A 27,169-nucleotide genomic window follows, 5' to 3' on the forward strand; every position below is an offset into this window, starting at 1 on the left:
TTTGACATGGGTATGTTTAAAAACTCTAAACCCAGCTGGTGGCTTTGTGGCCCCAAATCTAGTGACATGTTTCCTTTAAAGATATTTTAGTAGTTTTTCATACCAAGAATATCTCCACTAGAAGTATGTGTTGAACATACCATGATTTTTTGTATCATACATTCCCAGGGGCATAGAGTTAACAGTTGCACCAATAACTCCGAGCATAAGGGCGGCCAAAAGCCTCTCGGTCACACATGACGCCAAATTGGAAACTTTTGTTTAGACCTTTATGTACATGAACTAAATATGGGCCGACAATCCTTTGTTCGTAATCAAGAAACAGAAAAAATCTCAGATTGCATTGTCTATGTTGGATTTTTTTGGCTGATGGTACATTTATTCCTTATGATTCGGTGAAAAAATCCAACACGCCCGCTTGGTCTTTTGAAAGATTATGTATGTTTGCTAGTCGGCCATCAGTCAATTGTTCTTTTCTCCAAGACTGCCAGTAATCGTTCATTATGGCCAAAATTTGATATTTCAGGAAAATTTAATCCGATGTGTTTGAGGACCTTTAGCTCCTGTTACACATTTTGCCTTGGGATCTATGTTACACCTCTGCAATAAAATGTTGATAGATTTATTTGATTTCTTTTAAATGATATTTGTCTGATATTGATGAGCTGATTATTTTATCTTTTATATCTTTAGCTGAAAAATATGAGCCATGTGTAAACCCAGGGAAACCAGAACATGGTCACCAGGAACCTGAGAGAAGGGCGTACCAACCAGGGGATGCCTTGAGATTTTCCTGCATTTCTGGATACATGCTGATGGGCGAGCACAGTATAAAGTGCATTCCTGGGCACCCATCACAATGGAGCAACTCTCCACCAATTTGCAAAGGTAATAATAAAGGTAAATGCAATAACATATAAGATAACAAGTAACATGTGTTACCAGAGATTTGACACTGGGATGTGTACTACTTCCCCTGTATAATGCTGACCAATTATAAGCAGGCAGCGACACACATGCGAAGAAGACTCTTCGACAATAGCTTAAAACAAACTTTCTCCTGTATGAGACATGTAATAACAGATAGTCTGCTCTCACTGATCTCTCTGCAGAGCTGAGTATAATTAAAGACAGAAGTCATAAATTATAACCTAAAATTGACACCCTAATTATCTCCACAATGGAGAGGAGAACACAAAACAAACACATTTTATTCAGCTTTGCAGCCACTATTCCATGATGTGATCAGTTTAACAAGCTACACCTGTTTTAAGGCCGACTTTATGTGATCATTTCACAGTTATATTGGAAGCCACCTCAAGACTTGTTAAAAAGAACCTGTCCGCCCAATTTAATTTGTTAGGCTGTGTCCGCACTTTGCGTTTTTACCTGCGTTTCAGCAGCGTTTTGAACTGCAGCATTTTAATGCCAAAATGCATGTGTTTTGATTTTCCTGCAAAGTCTATGGGAAATGGGGATTTCTTGTGCGCACTTTGCTGTTCAAAACGCTGTGTTTAATTTGCATATTTTTGGGCAAAAACTCTGCGTTCAAAGAAGCAGCATGTCAATTGTTTTTGCCATTTGGGCTGCGTTTTGCTAACATTGAAGTCAATGAGAAGTTGCAAAAAGCAAGCAACATCAAAATTCCAGCATTTTACATGCTTTTTAGCTGCAGAAAGCATGCGTTTCTGACATCAAAATAATGGAATGATATGTCCCTTTACACACACACATTGTTCGACAATTAAATTAATGATAAATATTAATTTATTGTTATTTTAGCGATAAATAGTATAAAACCGCTATAATTATATTAAATTTAACTATTTTCGTTATGATTTAAAAAATTATATTTGTGGGGGTTTTTTTCCCCCTGTTTTCATAGTGCTTGACTGTTTAAACTTTAATTAGCAGTGTCTTTATGTTCAAAACGCATCTGTCTTAACGCAATGGAAAACTATATAAAAAGCGCTAAAAAAACGCACACGTATTTATCGCGTTTCTGTGGTCAAAAGTAACTTTGGCAAAAGCAATTTCTGCCAGAGGATGCATTTAGATCTGCAACTACGACGACGCAAAGTGCGGACATAGCCTTAAGTAAAGATACGGTCATAATGGAGTTGTTATACTGCTTTAATAGATATCTGTAGTGCAGAAATTCACAGCATGGTGCTTGTTGAATCCATTCTAGAAGTTTTGGCGCAATATCCTTTTCGTGCATTGGGGCGGGACTGTGGGTAGGTTCTTTGACTATCCCATGGCCCCTCCCAATTTATACAAGCCTCTTTTTTTAAATATCACACTAGCACTGCCTACAGCAAAGGCGGCGCTTGCACACATTCATCTCCCGGGTATCTACTGTAAAATGGGGCAGCGCATGAGCACACTGGCATCCGACAGTCTGTAGCAAAATAGTGCCCTGGTGGCGCATACACAAATTCAGACCTCAGCTTATTGATGAGAAGAGTTCTCAATTTGCCACCAGCTCCATTTTGCTGAAAACAATGGGATGTCATTGTGCTCATGCGCCACCATCTTGATGAAGTAGATGAATATGTACAAACGCCGCTTTTGCTGTGGGCGGAGCTAGCACAAAATTTGAAAAGAGGCTTGTACAAAAGAGGAGGGGCCGGGGCAGAGCTGGAAACCCTACACACAGTCCAACTCCAATGCATAAAAAGAATATTACACCTAAACTTCTGTAATGAATTCAATAAGAACCAGGCTGCGGATTCCCGCGCTACAGATAGGTATTTAATAAGTATAACAGCCATGTCAATAGTTGGATAAAGTGCATGAAAACATACTTGGCATAATAAAGCTTTTTCATTAGAGAATGACAGCTATGCTTTTCTTTATTAGTGGTTGTGAGTGGCACATCCACATATCCAACAGACTGTGGAGATCGAGTTGTTGTAAGGTACATTTATAGTGTATCACGTGCAGCGTTAAACGACTGCCGACCAGCAACATGTTTGCCCATTGGTAATCGTCTTATAGCTTCTTTACACAGGCACACTTCACTTAGGATGTACACTAAACCACCTGAGATAGGTAATGCAGCGCACATATGCTGCCATTGTTCTCAGCAGTACAAGTCCTGTTTACACGGATGATGTGCTGCCGAGTATGGTGATGTTTTGTGCTGCACAAAAGATCATTTCACTCCATAAATGGATGCATGATTAGACTGTGCAATCATGAAACCTACAAGCGTGTTTCATTATAATTGTGCAGTCTACACAGGCTGCTAATAATCGGATGAAATAGTTGGATGAAATGTGTGGAGATACGAAGGTCAGTTGGTGTTCCCATCCGCTGGCCTGGCTGTCTTTATAAAGACTGCACAGACCAGGGCTCATCCCACTGAACGCTCGCTCTCTTTCCCGGTGGGCAAAAGACTACTCAAACAACTAAGGCGGGCTTTGCACACTACGGCATCGCAGGTGCGATGTCGGTGGGGTCAAATTGAAAATGACGTACTTCCGGCATCGCATGCGACATCGTAGTGTGTAAAGCCTAGATGATACGATTAACGAGCGCAAAAGCGTCGTAATCGTATCATCGGTGCAGCATCGGCTTAATCCATAATTACGCTGACGCGACGGTCTGATGTTGTTCCTCGCTCCTGCGGCAGCACACATCGCTGTGTGTGAAGTCGCAGGAGCGAGGAACATCTCCTACCGGTGTCACCGCGGCTTCCGTAGGATATGCGGAAGGAAGGAGGTGGGCGGGATGTTTACATCCCGCTCATCTCCGCCCCTCCACTCCTATTGGCCGGCTGCCGTGTGACGTCGCTGTGACGCCGCACGACCCGCCCCCTTAATAAGGAGGCGGTTCGCCGGCCAGAGCGACGTCCCAGGACAGGTGAGTCCACGTGAAGCTGCCGTAGCGATAATGTTCGCTACGGCAGCTATCACAAGGATATCGTACCTGCGACGGGGGCGGGGACTATCGCGTGCGGCATCGCAGCATCGGCTTGCGATGACGCAACGTGCAAAGCCCGCCTAAGGGCGAGTGAACCACACATTGGTAAGACTTTATTGGTTCACCAACAGGCAAAAACATATAGTACATTCGCAGCAAAAACATAAAATGGTAGAAGCAACAGAGTCTCACCCTTCCACTGGTCAGCCAGGGATTAGAGTTTTTGTTTCCAGTGCTAACTATCCCAGTCCAGCAGCACACCACTTTTGGTGGGAACCCACTGAGAAGAGATAGAGGCAAGCTTAGGAAGCAGTTCTGTTATTCCCAGCTTGAGCCAAAGTTCCTTGGCTGGGGGAATGTAGAATAATACACTGGTGACAGGAGCAAGGCCCTTTGATAGCTCTCAGTTCTCAATTCAGGGTATTGTGTCTTACAGGATTGGTTGGAGATGGCTGCTTTCTTACTGGTCACAAGTTCAATCCGACGACATAATTTTCCTCTGAACTATGCAGTCAGAGGGGCTGAGGCAATACACATTTACAGACAATAAGGCGCGAATTAGTCTGGCAATAGACAATGGTTAGTTGCTTTTGATTTAACAAACAATAGGACCCAAAAGTCTGGCCTAATTAAAAACTCGTTCACCTTCACACAAGTGACCAAACGCGAAGTCGTCACATTTGAAATAATCTTTTGGTTAGCACAAATGATCATCGTTTTTAACAGCACATTGTATGCTATAAACGGGACTCATACTGCTAAAAACAGAGAAGGTCTGTCTGCACAGTGATTGATCTATGAAAGATCATACAATGCACAGCTGAATAGTAATCTGCCTGTGCTAATAGGCTATTAAACAATCGATGACCAACAAATATGTTGCCAATTGTTCTACACAGTGAATCACACAGTGTGTTTGGACCTCAACCCAATGGCATTGCTAAAAAACAACATGAACATATTTGCGAAAACTGATCCTTTATCTTATTCATCAAAGGGTCTAATAGACTCCTCAAATCTGAAATTGCGATACCAAGAAGGAAAAGTTGTGGAATTATGGAAATCACAGGATGGATAGACATCTTAATGATATTAAAATTATGGAAAATGGAAATAAAGTGTTCAATACATATTGATTTATTCACTATTGAGAATGAACATCACCTTGGTGCCATCAAATGAGGTTGTTCTGACATGCTTAATGCACTTGGGTACACAAATCATCAAGATCTACTGCTTGCATTGTCCTATGAAGTTGCCAATCAATGACGTCCTAGATGTCCTCAATGGGAGACAAGTGTGGAGACAGTGCAAGTCATGGAGGAACATTTAAGTCACACAGGCTGCTCACAGTAGCAACATGTGGTCAGGCATTTTCATGTTAAAAGATAGCTCCTAGAACACTTTGGAGAAATGGCCATATCACTGGTTGCACGATTCATCTATTCTGTACAAGAATTGAAATTTCACATCACATATCAAGTCTAAGGCATTAAACAGTGTCTCAGCAGACCATCAGAACGTACTTGCATGACATTGGGCCATGTGACAGAAATCCAGCTACAGATGGTCCATTGACTTTATACCACTGCTCTCAAAGACTTTCATGGTGCAGAATAGCAATCAAAGCTCAAATTGAGGTCTAACCTCTGCATAAATGCATCCTGCTTTTTTCTTGATGCAATGATTCCTGGAAATGGGTCTGGAGACCACATGAGCAATGCCTGAAGAGGCATTCACAAGATTATAATGTGGCATAAATCCACTAGCCGGACCATTCTAGTCTTCATTCCAGGTACACTAACATCTCAGCATTACATTGATTTGGTGGTGGAACCAGTAGTATGGCATTTTTTCCAAAGTGTCTCCATAGCTGTTTTGCAAGAAAACTACTCTAGGCTGTATGTTGTTTGTGATACTATGAGCAGCCTGCATGGTCTAAATGTGCTACCATGGCCTGCAACGTTTCAAGACTTATCTTCCATTGAGCACACCTGGGACATCGTTGGCCACCAGTTGTAAAGGGAGCTGCCAGAAGAAGATATTGATAATTTAGGTGCCCAAGTGCATTCAGCATGGCAGAGCATTCCTCACACAACCCTTAATAACCTCATTGATAGCAGCCAAGGTGTGTAAATGCAGGGAGCTCTGCTTCTGTCGCTCATGCTCAAAACTGAATAAATGAAGTTTTGAAAATGTTATTTCCATTTGTGTCATCTGTGCATATCAGTAACATGTCTGTCAATGATGTGATTTCCATAAATTCTTGACTTTTCCTTTTTGGTTTTGCAATTTCAATGTTGAGAAATGTGTATTGGCTAATAAAAATACTAGAGGTGTCAATTTTCCAAATGGTTCACATTACACTAGCCGTTAAGACTCATGAGGCGAAACAATTTGCCAGGTTAATATACACTTTCTACATTTTTGTAACCATTTCTCTTGCTGCTTATGCTGTCAGCAATTTTTTAATTATTTAGTGATTTAGTGAAATGTTAATTTTTATATAGTATTAATCTCAGGGTGACAGCAAAATTCTCCTCTAAGAGTCCGCTTACTATTATTGTGATTGAACTGAACTCATTCTCTATGTTCTTCCACAGCTTCATATAGGGAATATTACAGTAATCAGGGAGTAGAAGGTGAGTGCAACCTACGGTAAACTTAATGTAAAGACTTTGAAATTTATACCTTAGAATCCCATTATATCATGAAGAATCTTTTAGAAATTTCTTTACACGGCCAGTCTGTTCCTCTGTCACTGAGAAATCAGTTTTTGAATTGATATCCAAATGAGACTGAAGAGATACTGTAGATCTAGAGTCTCTGTCACTCCAGCTCTATGCTCCGCCCAGCACCGCCGCCTCCAATTTTACTGACTGTTCTTTGATGTGCGACTTCTGTAAAGGGTTGGTCAGTCCAACAGGATCAGGCGACACTAGGCGGAGAATAGAGCTAGAGTGACATAGGCTTCAGATCTACAGTAGCTCTTCGATCTCATTTCCATGTAAAGTCAAATACTGATTTCTCCGTAAAGGATTAACGGACTGGTCTTGTAAAGTTATTGCTGGACTTGTCTTTGAAAGAGCTACATGTGCATATAGTTTGTTGGGTGCGAGTGAAATCCTGCTTACAGTTTCTCTTTAAGACTTTAAGAACTATGTAGATACACAGACAAGGAAAGTACTGTATAAAGCTATTTGAATGTTAAGATTAATTTGTCAGACAAAAATAAATACACAATAACTGATCACTTATTTGTACAGAAATGCTATGAAGCAGACAGGGAACAATAAATGGCTTCCCTTCCCTGTGTGTACTGCTAATCACAGTTTCCGATTTTGGAGAACCTCTATCCTCCAGATGCAGTTTGTTGAAAAGAAAAGAAAACCTGTGCTTTATTCACTTTCCCTGTGTTTTGCAATGAGTCTCCGCCATTGCTCCTATTATTTGTTATTTTCAGCAGCGCAAACCATTGAGTACACTACAATACAGATGTCCATAAATTAAGTTATGTGTAATAATGAGAAATGACTCAGGGAAACAGTATTGAACACGTGAAGAAAGAGGTGCAAAAAGCTATGGAAAGTCATGATGACACCAGCTGAAATCTATTGGTAATTAGAAAACAATTTTGACACATAGTGAAAAATAATATCAGCTGGTTCAACTGATGAACTATAAAAAGGTGTCTCATTACCAAGGTGCCACACAAGAAACATCTCATGATGGGTAAAATCAAAGAGCTGTCTCAAAACTTTTGCAACTTTTTTGTTGCAAAACATACTAAAGGCATTGGTTAAAGGAGAATTTCTAAACTGGTGAAGACTCCAGTGAACACTGTTGGGGTCCATAATCCGAAAGTGGAAAAAACATAATTTCACCATAAACCAGCCATGACTAGGTGTTCCCTGCAAGGATTCAGACAGTGAAATTATAAGAAGAGTTGTCCAGAGTCAAGAAACACCTGTGGAGAGCTACAGAAAGACCTGGAATCAGCAGGTACAATTTTGTTAAAGAAAAGAATAAATGATGCATTCAACCTCGATGGCCTGTGTGCACGCTCACCATGCGAGACTCCATTGCTGTACAAAAAGCATGTTCTAACATGTTTAAAATTTGCTCAACAACATTTAGACAAGTCTGTGAAATACTGGGAGAATGTAGTCTGGTCAGATGAGACCAAAATTGAACACTTTGGATGCCATAATACACTCCATGTTTGGAGGCCAAAGTGACTGCATATCACCCCCAAAACACCATACCAACAGTGAAGTTTGGAGGTGGGAACATCATAGTGTGGGGCTGTTTTTCAGCATACAGCACTGGAAAACTTCATATAATTGAAGGAAACATGAATGGACAAATGTACTGAGACATTCTTGATAACAAAATATGATGTCACTGTAAAGAGGTGGACAGTCTGTCACATGTTCCCCCTAAAGATACCAATCTTATTAATGTAATATTTTGATTTCTGCAATGAATTTCTGTGGTAACAAGTGTTAATTTCTCTGTGAGCTGCAGTACTAACCACCGGCCTCAAGAGGTCACAGTCTTCCTCTTTAGCAGAGAGAAATAGCTCCATGAACGGTCATTGTAAGGGATCAAAGCCAGTCTGGGTACAGGGTACACAGCATAACACATTGATCTGTGTGGCTCTATATCAGGAAGATGGAGAATCACCACATTCTGCTTGTGTAAAGTTCACAATTCAAGTACCATTGCCAGAAACCATTATGGACTGTATGTGCCTCTGTATTCTTTGTATTATGCAAAAGAGAGCTCCAAGTGTACTACCTGCTACCCTGTGTATGTAAGTGAATTCTTCAGTGAAAAGTACTGTTTTTACATACTTGTCTGGTTCCCTCAACTTGGGAATAAAGGGGTCTGGCGTCACACAGAGGACGGCTGAAACTGAAAGTGTCCACAGCAGAAATATGTACCCTAGTACCTACCTACACACACACACCTAAGACCCCCATCTTCCTGTAGTGTGCCGGGACATGAAAAACGAGTCTCTCACCAATGGCTACCACCCCTCGGCACGTTACACCATCTACCAGGATGATGAAGATAAATGAGGGTGGACATTTCAGCAAGACAATGATCCCAAACACAAAGCGAAGGAAACTCTCAATTGATTTCAGAGAAAGCTGCTAGAATGGCCTAGCCAATGACAAGACTTGATTACAATCGAAAAATTATGGAATTAACTAAAGCTGAGTTCATAGAAGGAGCCCACAGAACCTTCAAGATTTGAAGATTGTGTGAAAGAATGGACTAAACACACACCTGCGACCAGTTTCTCCATACAGAGGCATCTTGAAGCTCTCATCACCAACAAAGGCTTTTGTATGAAGTTTTAACTAAATTTCAGTAAGTGTGTTCAATACTTTTTTCCTGCATCAATTCTGATTATTACACATCACTAAATTTATGGACATCTATGGTTTGAATTATATTTGTCTGTGCGGATTGGATGGATTGTTACCGACATATGGTGAGAAATTCATATGAATAGCTCCTTTAGAAATATCTTTTCTCAGAAAATTGGTGATGTGTTCAAAACTTATTTCACCCGCTGTACGTCTAAGCCGTGTCTCCCAGCAGTCCAATGGCATGGTTATATCACATGACTTTATATTATGTCAACCAACTGCTGCAGCCAACAGATCGGTTGCAGCCTTTCAGTACTCAGATAAATGGGGAAAGAGGAATATTTCTGCAATAAGATATATTACACAGTTTCTTATAGTTACTTATACTGTTTATTTATGCAAAAATATAAGGACAGATCTCTGAAGGGTTTTTAATTCCTTGGAACACGTAATAGTGTTTAATAATTGTATCATTATACACCATTGTAATATACGTAATATACCTTGTATTACTATTCAAAATATCTACTGTCAGTTAAATGGACCCTGTGGTGGTCTGGTGTTATGATGTATGTGATCAGGCCATCCTCTAAGGGCTAGTTGCACAAGCTGTGATACCCCAGGGGGTACATACCACGTCTCCAGGAGTTACTTGCAAAGTCCTTATGCTTTACTTTTTAATAAGCAGCACCGTGTATAATCATAGCTTTGAGGTGTACTTTTATCTAATTAGATTTCGGAACACTTGGCTGTAAAACAGTGATTGACATTGCTCTAAACCACAGTCTGTTTTCCAGGCTCTTATCTTCAGTAATACATCATGGTTCTTGCACGAGCCCCAAGACACGTTTTTACCCCCTCACTACATAAAACATATATATACAAATACCATACCTGAAAAATCTGCATAGAATATCTGCTATTTAACTGCTCAATTAAGCTAAAATATGTTTCAGATTTGCAGCATTTTTGCAATACAATCCACAAGTGTCTTTGGAGCTGTGTATTTTCTTCTCTGGACGTTCAGCAGACATGTCTGATGGGAACACACCCTAAGGTTATGTTCACGTCACGCTTTTGCTACACGCCAGTTACTCTGTCGGAGCTTTCATCTTATTCCTGAAAAACAGGATTCAGGTGGATTTGCCAATGGGGCCATTGACTTTAATGAAGCAGGCAAAGTCACCTTGTGCTCTGTCTGACCTCATTTTTGCCAGTGTCCACTTTTTTTAAGTGGACACAAAAATGCAGTCACCCACGGTTTTGTGCCCACCTAAAAAAGGTAGGTACTGTCACAGGATGTGACAGGATAACTAGGAACAGGGGAGCTTAAACTGACTCTCAGGCTAATTGAGCCCTAGCTGACCCTTATCCCAAAGATACGTCTGAAGGTGACGATGTTTGGTCCACCTTCCTAACCCTAGCATCTGAACAACCCTGGTCTAGTGAAGCCCCTCCCTCCACCCAGTAGAAGGCCGGGACAGGAGTGGATAATCCCACACAAATAAACAGACGGGGGGGAACCAAAACTCAATCTTACAGCAATCACTCACAGAGGTATAGACAATACGTGATCAAGAGGAAACTAAAAGAAGGGAGGAAATAATCAGAAAACAAGATTATTTCCACAACACACCAAACAGCACACAGAAGTTCACCAGCAACTGGACATCAAAACATAAGGACCAGGATCGCATAAAGCTATCATCAGCATGGGAGAACAGGCTCTACCATCTTAAAAAGGATGGAGGTGACTGTGATATGTCTCCTGCAACATGTGATTCAATCAGTAATCCACAGGCTAGCAGAAATTAACTCCTGCATGCCCAATTACTAACAAGAGGACAGCCCGAGCTTATCTGTGCAACTCAAGAACAGCATCTTGTGGAGTGTCTGACTGTGCTGTGTGAACAGCGTCAGAAGTAGTCCTGACACTCGGCTTTATTAAATTCATTGGCCCAATATGTGGATTCACCTAAATCCTGATTTTGAAAACTAAAGACGAAAGCCCTAACGGAACTACTGACGTGGGGCAACAGCGATATGTGAACCATAAACCAGTTAATCTGATTGACATATTTAGTGGAAAATGTGGCAACTTTAACGGGGGGGGGGGGGTTGGCGGTAGCCAGTCAATTGTTTCTATAAGGGCTTGTAGCATAGGACACTGTTAATGATTGTTGAATAATAGCTGGTGAGAAAAAAACGCATGATATACGGAGGGCATACAGATGCTAGATGAGGGGAAAAAAAATTGCACACTCGCATAGCACTCGCATTACATACGGAATTACATACTCAAGACACTCATCCAACTTTTCTGGATGAAAATAGAACCAATTTTTTATATACAGATGTCAGAGAACCCATGATTATATTATATAAAAATGTCCTTCACTATAATTTATTTCTGTGATATTATGTTCACATATATCATTTTTTATTCATTTTTTTCTGCATAAAAAAAACATTCATTATGGCTTTTTCAATGTATTTTTGGTGCACTCTTTACTGCTAAGTCTAAGTTTCCACATTATGAAAACAGCTAATTTTCTGCTGCGTATTCACGTTTGGAAAATCCGCTATGTCTTACCTGTGTTAGCAGTTTAGGAAGTGTCATGCACAAAATATGATGTGGATCAATCCTTCATTTCCATCCTTTGATTTCCTTTGATTTTCAAAGGTAGAAATGTGCAACTCCCCTGCATCTTTTTAGTAATAATCTCCACATTGGAACATGTCTGTTTTTTCCCAGCCGCATGAATTACATGGACCCATGCAAGTCAAAAACTCCATGAGAAACACGTACAGCACATGGATAGCATCCTTGTGACATCCGTGTGACATGCGTGCGACATGGACTAGAATTAAATGCATTCAAATAATTACTGATTTTTAAAGATCGATAGATAGATAAATAGATAGACAGTACAGATATTAATCAAATAAATAAATAATTAAATTTAAAAAATGATGTGGGGCCCCCCCCCCCATTTTTTGATAACCAGCCAAGGTAAAGCAGATAGTTGATAGCTGATATTATCAGGCTGGTAATGTCCACGGTTATTTGGCCCTTCCCAGCCTAAAAATACTAGCCCACAGCCACCCCAGAAGTGAAGCATCACGTGATGCTCCAATTCTGGCCCTTTGCTTTGGTTCTTCTTGATGCTCTGTTGCGATGACAATTTGAGTAATAATTTTGGGGTTGATGTCACCTATGTAGTGTCAGCTGGCATCAAGCCCTGGTGTTAGGAATGGATAAGCGTCTATCAGACTCCCTCATTACTAATCCAGTAATAAAATGGAAAAACACACACACAAAAATACTCTATTAAAATGAACAATCCCCAAAACTTTCCCTCACTCCCCACTTTATTACAAAAGAAAAATAAAAAAAGAAACCCAAGCAGGTTCACCGAAGTCCACTGAATCCCTCATAGTCCACAAATGAAACCTGAAAAAAAATACAAACACAGAGAAACTAAACAAGACAATTACTCTCATTCACCACTTTATTATTTTTTTTTTTAATCAACACAGGTACAACAGATCATAGTTCTGACACTCTTTGCTTACAGGCATTTCAGGGTCATGCAGCATTGTTTATGACTCGGCGACTCTGATGAGTGGTAATGTTACTGTTGTCAATGCTCTTCAGAGGCCCAAGGTCTCATGCATTGCAGCGTGAGCCAGAAGTGCCTTTTAGCAAAGTCTATGGAGTGTCAGAATGATGCTCTATAGACTTTGTTTGTGGGAATCGCTAGACTACGTCCGACCTCCGTGGATTTTTTTTTATTAATATTTTGTTAATAAACTGGTGAATGAGGTCAAGTGTCTCGTTTAATTTCTCTGTGTTTGTATGTTTATGGAGTTTTTTCAGCTTTCCCTTTGTGGACTATGGTAGATTCGGTGGACTATGATATATTCTCTGGATTAAGTCGGACCTGAGTGATTTTTTTTATTTTATTTTTTGTAATAAAGTGGGCAACAAGGTACAGTTTCTGGGAGTGTTTATTTTAATAAAGGATTTTTTGTGTCTTTTTTTATTTATTAATGAGTTAGTAATGGTGGTGTCTGATAGACACCTTTTCATTGCTAGCAGCAGGACTTGATGCCAGCTGCAGGCTGATATTTTTAGACTTGGGAGGGCTAAATAACCATGGACCTTTCCAGCCTGATAATATCAGCCCCCAGCTGACTGCTTAACCTTTCCTGGTTATCAAAAATTAATGGAACCGCACATCTTTTTTTTTTCATTAAGTTCTTTATTTGGTTACTAGCTGTATAATCTAGCTATCACTCTATTAGCTATCATCTATCTATTATATCTCTACCCGTATCTTTCTATCTATCTATCTATCTATCTATCTTTGCACATTTTTAACACATAAGAACCATTTATTTCAGTGTTGTGCATTTTTTCCAACATGTGTCTCACAGATGATAAATGGATGACATATATGAACACAAAGATGGACACATGGATGGTCAAACTGGAATGTCCCACACGTCCGTTTTTTTATGTATATGTGTGAAAGGGGCGTCACTATGAGACCTCCACTATGGGGGTCCACATTGAATACCTTCCATGGGAAGATATTCTTAGCATTTTTTATCTAAATAGCAGGAAAACTACAGTAAAAACACAGAACATAGTGGCAGGCTGCGTGGAAGAAAATAAGTGCACTATGGGGATCAAGTTTTAGAAATCTTATCCTTTTTGCTGTTACTGTAAGACACTGCCTTTTTCTTGCATAAATGAACCCTTATGACCATGGTTTGAAGGAAACGATGACATGCAGCTGAAGGACATAGAGCAGGGTTCTGCAGTTTGTGGATTTTATTTATAGGGGATATTTATTCATCTTTCACGGGAAATGAATGCATCTAATAAACACAGGTTATATGAACTAATGTTTTTCTTTTCCATCCAGCTGTGGAGAAGGCTGCAGCTTCAGGCATCCCGGTAGAAGGCACGCACATCCTGCTGGCTGTCTTTGTTCCCGTAATCATGGTGGCACTTGTGATTGCTGCCATTTACCTATATTTCTCCAAGTAAGATATAATAAACTTAGTGTTTATCCAGGGCAATAAGCAGAAAGTTACCTATACCTGAGCCTCTCTACTTTTTATTCTTTGTGTATAGGCTACAAGGAAAAGCCCTTCTACGCCTGCCTCTTTCTGCATCACCTCCATATGATCAAGTCACCGTGGAGTCTGCTTTTGACAATCCTACATTTGAGACAATAGTGAGTAGATGAACTCATCCACAGCACGCTGAGAAGTGAACAGTTGTTAACCTTGTGAGTGATATGCCAGGTGGTATCATTCTGTAACAGCAGAAACTGGAGCTGGGTGTGATCGCTGCTGTTTAACTATTTACATGTCACTGTCAATCAATGAGAGTGGCAATTAAATAGTGCCATCACCAATTTGAGAAAGCTCGGTCTCCTATAGCACTGCCACAATATGATTATGGGGTGTTGATAGGTCATTATGAAATCCAGAGGCCTGCTGAAGACCCCTATGGCTGCCATCTTAGTCTAATCTGAACTTACTAAGAGAACATCATCTTGACTGTATACGACAATATGGTAATATTGCACTATATAAATGAAATTATCAAATGAGTAGGTTCAAGTCACCTATAAGAGATAGAAAAAAAAGTGAAAAAAATCAAGAAAATGTTAAAAACAATTATATATATACACTGTATATATTCAGTTCAACATATGCTTTTACCTTTTGATAATAATAATAATAATAATAAAGAAATTAAAAAAATGAGCATATTTGGTATCAACATTTCCATAAAAGTCTGATCTCTCAAAGTATAAAATGAATGAACTTGTACAGATAACACCAGAGTTATGGAGCTTTTTTGGTCACTGCGCTTCCCTAAAAAAATGTAAGTCAAGAGGGCAAAACATTGTAACACTATATGGCCTCAATAAAATCATTATTTTGCCATGCAAATAAATATGCCCTCACACAGGTTAATCAATCAAAAAATAATAAAAGTTATGGGCATCAGAAAATGATACAAACATACAGATTTTTTAATTTTTACAAGGTCAATTCATTAGAGAGTCGGCACATGTGTAGATCTATAGTCCGCCTCTTGCAACATCATCAGGAGCTTACTCCTCTAATGAGATGTCGGCAGGCGATGATGGCGCATGCACACAATCACAGACAGGGTTGGCAGATAACTGACAGAAGAGTGGCCTGTCAGTTAAAGACCAGAGGCGGATGGTGGGCAGGGAAATAGGGAGAGCGCACAGGAAATGCTGGTAGTGCCATGATCACCCCTTGCACTTGTGATTAAAACTTCAAAGCTAGGTTTTTCTACAATTTCCAAACAAAAAACTACAAACATGGTATACATATAACGCAATCAGAAACAAGGTTTCAAAAATGAATATAAAAGCTCTTAATTTATTGTATATTAATTAAAAAAACAAAACAATACAATACAATATTATATCAAAAAGCAAGATTGCCAATCCATCAAGTCTGTAAACCGTAATATACCTGCACTTAATGCAGGTATATTACGGTTTACAGACTTGATGGATTGGCAATCTTGCTTTTTGATATAATATTGTATTGTTTTGTTTTGTATTTTAATTAATATACAATAAATTAAGAGATTTTATAATCATTTTTGAAACCTTGTTTCTGATTGCATTATTGGTTAACGAGTTTAGCTCATTATTTTATGATATTTTTGATATTTTTTATTAAATGATTGAAACATGGTATACATGTAACAAGCATTAAATGTGCTTTACACTCATGCCCTTAGTCAGGGTTCTAACATTCTATAAACAAGTTCCCTTTAACATTAATTATACCCTAAACTTTACCTGCTAATATCTCCAGAACAGAGAGGAGAAATTACACTATAAAAAGTACATTTTACTCCACTATTCCATTATGTGGCCAGTTTAACATGTGGAAATTGATGATAGGTCCTCTTTAAGCTGACCAAGCATTATACATAGATGGCTTTTAAGCAAAAACTAATTTGGCTCATCTAAGTCTGTGACCCAACTCCATCTTGGCAAACATATTTATTTCAAAAGTCAGAGGGAAATAAGACACTGTCGGCCTTACCTCCAAAGGACAAAAAGGGATGGGCATGTTGAAATCCAACATGCCCAATCATTCTTTCCCCTGTCATTTGCTAATTAAACATTTAAAGGTGTTGTCTGGCTAGATAAAAAGTTGTTTTAATGTTTTTCAAGTAAAAAGTAGTAGAATAAACTAGTATGGTTTATTTAAGAAAATGTTGAGATTTCAAGTGCCAGTCCTGGGTCCTTACTGCTCTTCCGCGTAGGGTTCATCCCAAGAGAGTGTCATCTCCCTTTTTATCCACCATATGTTCAAAGGGGGTTGGCTGATTTGCTCTGTTTATAAGCCAAACCAACCCCCTGCTTTATATTTGTAGGGTGCCAAAACAAATGCAGCAGTGGAGCTGCCCGGATCCTGGGACCAGTGCTGAAAGTCAATATTGGGGAAGCTTCCTCACCTAAAGAATGGTAGTCATTTTAATTTATTTTCTTTAAAACACAATGAAACAATTTTTTTATCTAGCTGGACAATGCCTTTAAATTCCTTTTTTCCCCTATGGTGTTCATATTAATTTCATCCTATGTGTAAAGGCACCTGAAGCAATTCATTTTTTTATGATCTGCCAGTGCTTGCGGAACAACTACCAATTATATTTCTGTTACAGAATATAGGCTGCCATCTTTCAAACTAAAGGGTATATTAAGGCAAGGCCATTAGACTTTCTTCTCCATTACTGTACCCACAAAATTTTAATAAAGGCATTTTTGGGGAATTCATTATGGCTTTGACCGTAAATTTCTATTGTATAAATGTAGCAAAGATGGATGACTAGATAAATATAGCCAGACTGGCTTGCAAAGTCTCCATAAGGAGAATAGTGTTCCCCCGTGATCCCCACATAGCTTTCTCATGAGCCAGATCAGACACTCCATACTTTGCACTGACGAGGGGCAACCACCCCGAAACACTGTGTCTGCAAATTGGGATTCTGATCTGGCATATATATCCTAAGTTATATGTAAAGGGTTGTTAAAAATCCACATTTAACTTTTAGGATCGCTACTTCCAATAGGTGGCGCTGCGCTAGAGTTTGTCTCCAGTCCTGGAGAGACAATTTGAATAGGTAAATATAGAATTTACATAAAAAAATAGTCTAAACTAAACTGTAGCAGAACTCTACGCCAGGTATGAGCTGGAATAAATTTTAGATTTTGGCACAAAAACAGCCCAAAAATAAGTGCCAAACTCATTAGAAAACACGCGCCTCTTACTGAATTAGATGCTTCTTACACCAACTGATTTTTTTTAATAATACTGCCGTAGGAAACGCCGGTGTTGACAAATTGGCCCCTTTGTCAGCATTGACCAAGAGAGCTCTAGAGAAGAAGCTGGATGGGACAAGTGTTGACAAGTGTCTATTCAGATTAAATACATTCAAATGAAAGCAAATGTGGGAAAAACATCACTAGAATTTCTGGGAATTTTATTTAAAGACAATAAAAAACAAAATTATTTGTAGGCAAGCAAACAATTCAAAAATAATTTCCTTTTTTTATTTAATATTTTAATATATTTAATATAATTTAATATAATACAGAACACTGAGGAAGAAGAATAAGTAACATTTTCATATCTCACTGGAGTTTTTCTTTGCAGGGTAGGTGATAAATATGTGATCATTAAAGATCCAAGAAGAGGGAGCCCTACTAGTCATGAGAACAGAGTTCCCATGCTCCCTGTACATGGAGCGGTAATCTTCATGTGTGACCACCTCTATATTTATTGTCTATGGGAGCGATTGTCACACATGTACACTACCACTCCCAAAAGCCCATGGGATTACGTGGATCAGTAGTCACAACTGCGTACTACAGCTCCAAATTTGGACCTTTGTTCTCATGATTGTTGGGGTTCACCAGTCATACAGTTAGAACCCCTGCCATGGATGAGAGATAAATGTTATTGGTGGCAAAAGCCCTTAAAAGGTTAGGGACACTTTCAGGAGAATTTTTTTGTTACTTATGTAAATGCATGTATGTTGTCTGGCACATTGCTGAACTCCTTTGTGCTGATTTCCAGAGCACATCAAAGTTAAAAGGGGTTGTCCACTACTAGGACAACCTCTTCTGATTCCACATGTTTGCCCCAGGTAAAATAATAAAGCTTATAGTCACCTGCTGTACCGGCACCATTCCAGTTGTGCCACGGATCGCGTTCCCGGAGCTCACGTGACGTTATCCAACTCATCATTTCCTCATCTATAGTGTGCCAAAGTTTTTTTTACATAATTTTGATTTTTACACTTTTTACTTCTGAGCACCTACTTAGCGGCAGAGCCGAGCCTAATCTCTTTTTCCTTTTTCACTTGACGTTGTGATTTCACACGAGCGCTGCATACAATCAGCACTGGCTTCTGTCTCCCCGCCTTAGGAGCAAACAAGCTAATCAACAGGAAGTGAGAGCTGCGGCTGCACTCATTTCCTGTCGATTGGTCCGAAGTCGGAGAGAAGGAAGCAGACACTGGTTGTTCACGCGGCTCACATGATGTCACAACCCCACAGGAGCCCCAGCACCTCTGGAAAGGGAGGTGAGTATAGGCTTTATTATTTTACCTGGGCAAAACATGTGGAACCAAAAGGGGTTGTCCTAATAGTGGAAAATACTTTTACGCTAAACTTTGATATGGTTATAGATCAGTATAAAAGAGTTCAGAAAAAAGACAAATAAAAGCAATACACATTCCCATTTCAGATCTAACTTTCTGATGGATTATTTTATCTGATTCTCCAGGGAAACAAAAAGCCCTGATGAAACCCAATTGCAATAAGTAGTTTTAGCGCAAAATACATGCACTTAAGTAAAATGGAAACAAAATGTCACAGAAGGGGTCCGTATGCTTTACATCAAGTAAGGCTTTGTGATATGACAAATACAGTGCCAAAACAGCCTGTTCTATCAGCTATTATCCTAAATCCCCAGTCTAATAATAGACTGCAAATGTGGTCCAGCTCTCCTTACATTTTATATTGCTTCCATGTCTAATTGCTGGTAAGGTTATACCAAAATATATTGTACATTAAGGCTGCATTCACACATCCGTTCTACTCTAGTGTTGTCCGAGAAAAAAGTCAGACAACACTCGGCAATGTGAAATGGATGTATAAATGCAGCTTTATAGAAATGAATGACCCATTATAAGAAACCCATCAAAAACGGCATAAATATATCATATCTGACTCTTTTCTGCTCAAATAATCATATGTCCTCATTAAATAAATTGCAGAGTAGACTATTCTCTTCCGTATTTTGGATGAGACTCGCCTATTTAAGTCTATGGATGAGCAAAAAAAAAAATTGGATCCCATACAGCTCAACCGTACACCATCTGTTTTTACAGATGCAGTGCCATTATTAACATAGGAAACTGTATTTGGTATTGTACATTTATTTAATGCTGATTGATAAATTTGGTTGTCTTATGGATGTTTTTTGGGGGATGAAATTCAAACTAATTTTCATATGCTTGTGTGACTTTATATAGACACTGCTCAGCATAAATGATTACACACACACCCTGAAAAGATTTTAATCAATATATCATGAATACAAGAGCAATTTCCAAAAATCTTAATAAGACTGAGTTTCACAGAACATATTTTAAAAAGTTTATTGTCCAGCTACCACTAGAGGGCGCAGGGACTCGGGTAGGAAAAGAACTCCTGAGTGTGGTTAGACAGAGCCCACTAGAGGTTGCTAACACAAGAGCAGGGATAGTCGATCAGTCAGGGTCAATGCTGGGATGTCACGTCTCTACTGAGAAAAAAACTAGCCAAAGTCAAAGAACAGAGCCGAAGTCAGATACCAGGAGAGCAAGTAAGCACAGGGGAGGACGTGGGGAACACAGGACAGGGCAAGAGACTGGAGGGCAAGGAGGTACGGAGGAAAGAACGGGCAGGAGGAACGGAGATCAGGACAGGCCGGGGACACTGAGGTCAGGACAGGTCGTGGGGACGGTGGTCAGGTCATGTTAGGCAAGGGGAACGGAGGTCAGGACAAACAGTACCGAGTGGCAGGACAAGAAACAGAGAACTTCTCACAGGAATGGAGCACACAGCAGAGCCAGTAATATCACTGATGGCGTCCTGGAGGCAGCAGCACCAAGACATGGTAGCGTGACCCCCGAAACGAGGCCAGAACGAACAGGCGCCTCCCAAGAGACCTAAATCCTGGAGGCAGGATACATGCACCTGCTCAGGAATGGCAGAGCCAATCATGACATTCATATTAAATTCATTACAAAATCTTCAGTTTTACTCAAATTAGTAGACACAAAAATGAATATACCTCACATCAAAAACAGCTACATTTAGTATTTTGTATGACTGCCATGAGTTTTAAAGACACCAAGTCTTCTAGGCCAGGAGTATTCTAGCATCCTACTGGTTCCTGCACAGGTTATCCCTAGCTACATAGCCGTAATAACTCCTACACAGGCTGGAATATCCATAGCCATACATTAGAAACCCACAAGTTGGACCTGACTGCCTAAAAAGCTAAATTGTTCCTCGTACCACCTGTGGAACCAGATGGAAGGTTCCTAAGCACTATAAACCAAGTCAGGAGAAGCGTGAAGAGATAGGTTAAGACTAGGGATTAGCGAATGTATTCGCCACTATTCGGTATCCGACGGATAACAGGCTATTCGCACCATTCAGTATCCGACGAATAAAACAACATCTGCTCCAATACTTTCATTTTCATTTCTGAGTTCCTGGCACCTGTTTTCCAGCCAATCAACACATCTGATGTTGCTTGCTCTCACAGTAATGCTGAAGCCATCTTTGTTGTGGTGTTACTGTGATTGGCTTGGCCGCACAGCGTCATCTACATACACGTTGCCACAGCTTCCGAGAATGATACATATATAGTCCCCGCTGCTCCGGCTTCCAGCACCATGGAGGAGAGAGAGGGTGAGAGAGGTAGAGAGAGGGAGAGAGAGAGAGAGAGAGAGATTCTGCCTTTTCCCAACCATTTCTACCTTTTCCTTAGTGACCACAGCTCGCCGTTAGGTCCAGCGTGAAATTATTCTGGTTTCCCATAGACTTACATTGCGCGTCGAATATTCATGAATAGTCCAGTAGCGGTGACCTATTCGTCGGATATTCGCGAGGTCGGATATTTTGGTATTCGATCATCCTAAGTAGAGACCTAAAGTGAAAAAACATAAAATACGCGCACAAGCGGACAAAGGAGAAATAATAGATGCAAATAAGGGTAAACTCCTAACAACCTGACAGAAAACAAAAAGATAGGTGTAGGAAAGGCAAATGAGAAAACAATATTGGTCTCTGCCTAAATCCCTTATCTGCAGGGATGGAACTCCTTAGCAGTAATCCACATAGAAATATAGCCAGTAGAGAAAGATAGTATATAGAGTGTATATACAGGACCACCCAGGATGTAATATGACACAGAAAATGCGTAAGTGAGAACACCTGATAAATGCAAAATCAAAAGGATAGAAGCAAAGGTAAAAGACAATCAAAATTTGGTCAGGGATTGACCTGTTGTGGCTCAGCAGGGAAGTAAACTGCAGAACAGCAGAACGTAACCGGATCAATTCCCGAACCGGAGCCATGACACAAGTGGGCAACATATTGCAACATCTATCATTTTTCATTCTTCAAGAATGACCTTTTTATAGCCTGGATGCTAGATGGAGAGTAAGGGCGGCTTTGCACATTGCAACATCGCACGTGCGATGTCGGTGGGGTCAAATCGAAAGTGACGCACATCCGGCGTCATTTTCGACATCGTAGTGTGTAAATCCAAGATGATACGATTAACGAGCGCAAAAGCGTCGTTATCGTATCATCGGTGCATGTTCCGACTTTTCCATAATTACGCTGCCGTGACAGGTACGATGTAGTTCGTCGTTCCTGCGGCAACACACATCGCTGTGTGTTACGCCGCAGGAGCGAAGAACATCACCTTACCTGCCGCCAGCGGCTATACGGAAGGAAGGAGGTGGGCAGGATGTTTACATCCTGCTCATCTCCGCTCCTCCGCCGCTATTAGCCGCCTGCCGTGTGACATCGCTATGACGCCGCACGACCCGCCCCCTTAGGAAGGAGGCGGGTCGCCAGCCAGAGCGACGGTCGCAGGGCGGGTGAGTGCATGTGAAGCTGGCGTAGCGATAATTTTCGCTACGCCAGCTATCACAAGATATCGTACCTGCGACGGGGGCGGGGACTATCGCGTGCGACATCGCAGCATCAGCTTGCGATGTCGCAGCGTGCAAAGCCTGCCTAATACTCACCTTGTCTCTTCAGAATTCCCCTTAGGTGTTTTGGCTGGGTTCAGATCAGGAGACATACTTGGCCAATAAATCGCTCTCACCCTGTTCTTCAGAAATGCAACAGATGTGAGTTTTGGATCATTGTTATGTTGACAAAAGTGCACAGCTACCAAGGGCATGGAGTAATGTGTTCATCTTCTCTTTCAATATAGAGCAGTACTCTTGTGAATTTATGATACCATCAATGATATATAGCTCCTCACATAAGGACACCGCCACCACCATGATACTAGATGTAGTAGTTGTTCATGTGGGGTGTATTCATTTTTGCCACAACTAATTTAAATAAAACTGAATATTTTGGGATGAAAGATATTATTATCTTAACTTTCATGTTATGGATTAAAAAAAATTCTATGAAACTCCGGCTTGACAATGACAATGTACTCATTTATGCTAAGCACTGTTAAACTAGTTCAAAAGTTAGCCCACCCTCTGCCTACACATAGCAGATTTCATGGCCCATTATGACACCCAAGTATTGAATTGTGATGTATAGAAGTAAAATCGTAAGCAGTGTAATGTAGATGTCTGCAGAGAGTGCGGCATGTCATAGACAGGGTTGCCAACCGGCCAGAAATTCTAGAACAACTTGTAAAAATTGGGCATTTTTTTTCTCCGTAAAAAAATTAAGGCGTCTGTGATTTTTTTAAAACTGTAGAAATTAAAATATTTTGACTGTAATTATCCTATATTAATATCCACATTGCAGGACACAAGAGAATATGAAGTATCCATTTAAAATACAAGCAGCATCAGTCTTGGTGGGAGAGACCTAGAAGAAAACAGCATCTTGTCACTGTCAAATATGACAACGTTCCTGACTTTTTTGCTTCTTCAGCGAATGAACTGAGTATTTTACACCAATATGGGAGCAATTTACCGCAACGGTGCAACTTCAGCCTCCACAAAAAGCCACCTTACGTGACATTCCCAAATCCTGTCCTTCTGTCTGGTTCCTGCTACTGTTCTTATTGCCCTTGCCTATATGATCCTCTAACAGATCCACACATGGATCCTTCCTCCATTTGTCAAGAGAAGATTTATCTCGGTGCAGTGATCTAGTGATTCTCCTAACTGCAGTTCTAAATTTAATGGGTACCGCCGAATATGTCGTAATAGAGGAGGCCAGATTAAGTAGATATAAATGCATGAACACTAATACACAGAATGATAGAACACACACAACAAAGCAGGAACATGCAGATACATTAAGAACATATTTAGGGCGGATAGAAGCGCTTATGGGGACTTTACCAATAGACTGTGTGAATGTCTCTACAGCAAAAGAAAACTCACAGCAATTATTGTACAAAGTTTAGGAAGTCATGTTAGTTCAGTCCCTGGCCCAGGACAGTAAGTTTAGTTACATATGTAAATAGGAATTTATATATTTCTTTATACAAGGTTTAGTGGGGGATTTCATAAAAAAAAATCATTGTCACCAAGTCTAATGACCTCATTAAATCTTCCATTGATCATACAGATCGTGTGATCATCAGGGCAGACACGAGGTTTTCTGCTTTTGTACAGTGAAGCTATTGGTGCCCATCTGACTTTATGCACTAAAGAAAATGAAAAGAGAATGTGGCACTTCTGACAGGTGTAGGTGCCCAGATAGGGTTCAACCCATTTTAAGGCCAATTAAACAAAAAAATAAAAAATTCAGCACTCAATTGATAAATTAGGTGAAAAGAATTCCAAAGTTTATTGTGGTGGTCCAATTGAGACTGTGAATAGATTTATGATGTTTCAGTCAAATGAGACCTTTTTCAAACATACACAGAGCACGAGGCCACCTAGATACACAATACCGTGTAGCAGCGCCGAGAAGCCTCCTCAACGCTGCTATGAAGAAACGTACGGACGCCGGGCCGTGAGGGCTCCGCACTCTTTCGCCAGAGAGAGCCAGTGCTTGTAAATTGCTTGTGCAGGGTGTGCAACACTTACTGTCTTCTTCAGGGCAGCGTCCACCATCCCGTAGCCAGTCACCGACTTAGACTTAGCAGAGAGACACAAGACACTTGAGAACTGTTGGCAAAACAACAGTAAACAGTTTATTAGATCTTCCACCTTCACGACAGACATAGCCACACTTATATGGTTCTGCTGCCGCTTTCTCCCTGGGACCTCAGTCTTGGCCTATCCTGCTATCTGGGACCTAGTCCTCCAGCTGCCAGGCATATGCCTCATCCTTGCCTTTTCTTACTATTCAGCTAACTGTGGTCCACTCTGCTGCCCCAGACGGTTTCTAGTCATTTGACTTCTTTTGGCCTGTCCAAGGCACTCTACCTCAACAGCCATCTAGTCCCTGGACTCTTCCAAGCCCATCCCGAGGTGAGGCATAGGTACTGGACCCACTATCTGGCACCTAGTCCTCCTTCCGCTTTCTTACTCTTCAGCTAATCATGGTCCTCTCTGCTGCCCTGTATGGTTTCTAGTCACTTAACTTCCTTTGTCGCGTCCAAGGTACTCTACCCCGACAGCTATCTAGTCCCTGGACTCTTCCAAGCCCATCCGAAGGTGACCTGTAGGCTCCAGACACTTGGATGATACTTCCGGGTTCCTCGACAGGCCCAATTTACAAGATCAAGTCTTTATTTCAAGAACCCCACTGCAGAACTGGCCCCTACAAGGCCCATCTCTCTACCAACTCACTGGCCATCTGTCACTACTCCAACCTTTCTCTAAGCTCCCTCTGTAACTAGGAAGTGGCTAACACTGCTACATCTGCACAACCTTAATACATTATATATTAAGACATTTTACATTAGGATAAAGCACATAAAACAGCACAAAACACAGTAGGAGTGTGGGTAACATGACCACCTCTTACAGCTACGCCACATGTAGGTGGCCACCTAATCTTATGTCTATGTTTGAAAAGGTCTGATTTTACCAAAACATCACAAATCTATACACAGCCTCAATTGGACCACCACGATAAACTTTTCTATTCTTTTCACCTTATTTGTAATTGAGTACCGTTTTTTTTTTGTTATCGGCTTTATGCACTAAATAAATTGGTACAATAGTAAAAGAGATAGGATTCCTTGTGAGAACAGGCAGGTAAGTGTTAAGGCCACTTTACACGCTGCGATATCGCTAGCATCGGCTAGCGATGTCAAGCGCGATAGCACCCACCCCCGTCGGTGGCACGATATGTGGTGATCGCTGCCGTAGCGAACATTATCGCTACGGCAGCATCACACGCACGTACCTGTGCATCGACGTCGCTGTGACCAGCGAACCGCCTCCTTTCTAAGGGGGCGGTTCGTTCAGCGTCACAGCGACGTCACAGCAGCGTCACTGAACCGCCGCCCAATAGAAAAGGAGGGGCGGAGATGAGTAGCCGGAACATGCCGCCCACCTCCTTCCTTCCTCCTTTTCCGGTGGACAGAGGTAAGGAGATGTTTGTCATTCCTGCGGTGTCACACATAGCGATGTGTGCTGCCGCAGGAACGACAAACAACATCGTTACTGCAGCAGCAACGATAATTGGGAAGAGGGGGGCAAGTCACCGATGAGCAATTTTGAACGTTTTTGCAACGATTCAAAATCACTCATAGGTGACACACACAACGACATCACTAAAGCGGCCGGATGTGCGTCACAAATTCCGTGACCCCAACGAGATCGCTTTAGCGATCTCGTAGCGTGTAAAGCCACCTTAAACTGACTTCAGTCTATTGCAACTTCAAAAAGAAAAAAGAACCTTCATGTAACCTCAGAATTTTCATGATTCTTTTTTATTTTTAATGTTTTACCCGAGGAGCAGGAATTTATATGTACACACACTGCAACATTTTACAAAAGTGACCATGGCCTTTCCATATCCTATGTTTGCCAAAATGTAAAATTTTCCAGATCCTCCAGAACCAGCCTTCTAGAATTCCTGCAGAAAATATAGGTGGTAAAAAAGTCATTCAGAAATGTTTTTTTTTACATTGTGGTCCAATAATAAACAATATCCGGTAAACTAATAGTGCATTTATTCTGCTTTCTGGATGCTTTATTCCTAATTTCTGAGCCTCTGTTCCAGTCCTTAGGCATGCCCTATGACCTTTACTCTGAATACACAAATCTCCTTCTTTGTGTACCAGAAGTCAGTCTCTTTCTGCATTCCCATAAAGGGCCACTTACTCATCGGATGAAGGACAATCAAATCTGCCAATTTCAGAAGAGTCTCCGGAATTACCCCAAGAGACATGATGTTTGGAGATAGAAGTATTGGGCAGTTGGAATGGGCAGTTGGAATTTCAATGCTGATTCTTTTGTTTTCACAGCAGATAAGCTGCTGCCAGATGTGTCTGGTAATGGATTTCTCATTTTCTCCTATTGAAAATATATGAACACTTAGAGCTTTTATGTTTATGGAGAGCTAGGAGAGATGAATGTCTGCCGAGCAAAGGTTTAACAGGCAGCA

At 40.7% G+C, this 27,169-nt stretch overlaps 1 protein-coding gene across 2 annotated transcripts in view; it reads left to right on the plus strand.

Annotated features, from left to right (window-relative positions):
• The window catches only part of SEZ6 (seizure related 6 homolog), a 978,507-nt gene extending 952,852 nt beyond the window's left edge, over positions 1-25,655 (plus strand). The window contains exons 13-17 of one of the 2 annotated variants that reach the window (XM_075335249.1): positions 694-900; positions 6,531-6,569; positions 14,243-14,363; positions 14,455-14,557; positions 23,456-25,655. In XM_075335249.1, coding sequence (XP_075191364.1) covers positions 694-900; positions 6,531-6,569; positions 14,243-14,363; positions 14,455-14,557; positions 23,456-23,485 — 500 coding nt within the window. In that variant the 3' untranslated portion in view covers positions 23,486-25,655. The remainder of the gene's footprint in view (positions 1-693; positions 901-6,530; positions 6,570-14,242; positions 14,364-14,454; positions 14,558-23,455) is intronic. The other variant, XM_075335250.1, reaches the window with a different exon arrangement.
• Positions 25,656-27,169: the final 1,514 nt, after the last annotated feature.

This window comes from Anomaloglossus baeobatrachus, chromosome 2, assembly GCF_048569485.1.
Source record: "Anomaloglossus baeobatrachus isolate aAnoBae1 chromosome 2, aAnoBae1.hap1, whole genome shotgun sequence".
In the NCBI taxonomy this organism is placed as follows: domain Eukaryota; kingdom Metazoa; phylum Chordata; class Amphibia; order Anura; family Aromobatidae; genus Anomaloglossus; species Anomaloglossus baeobatrachus.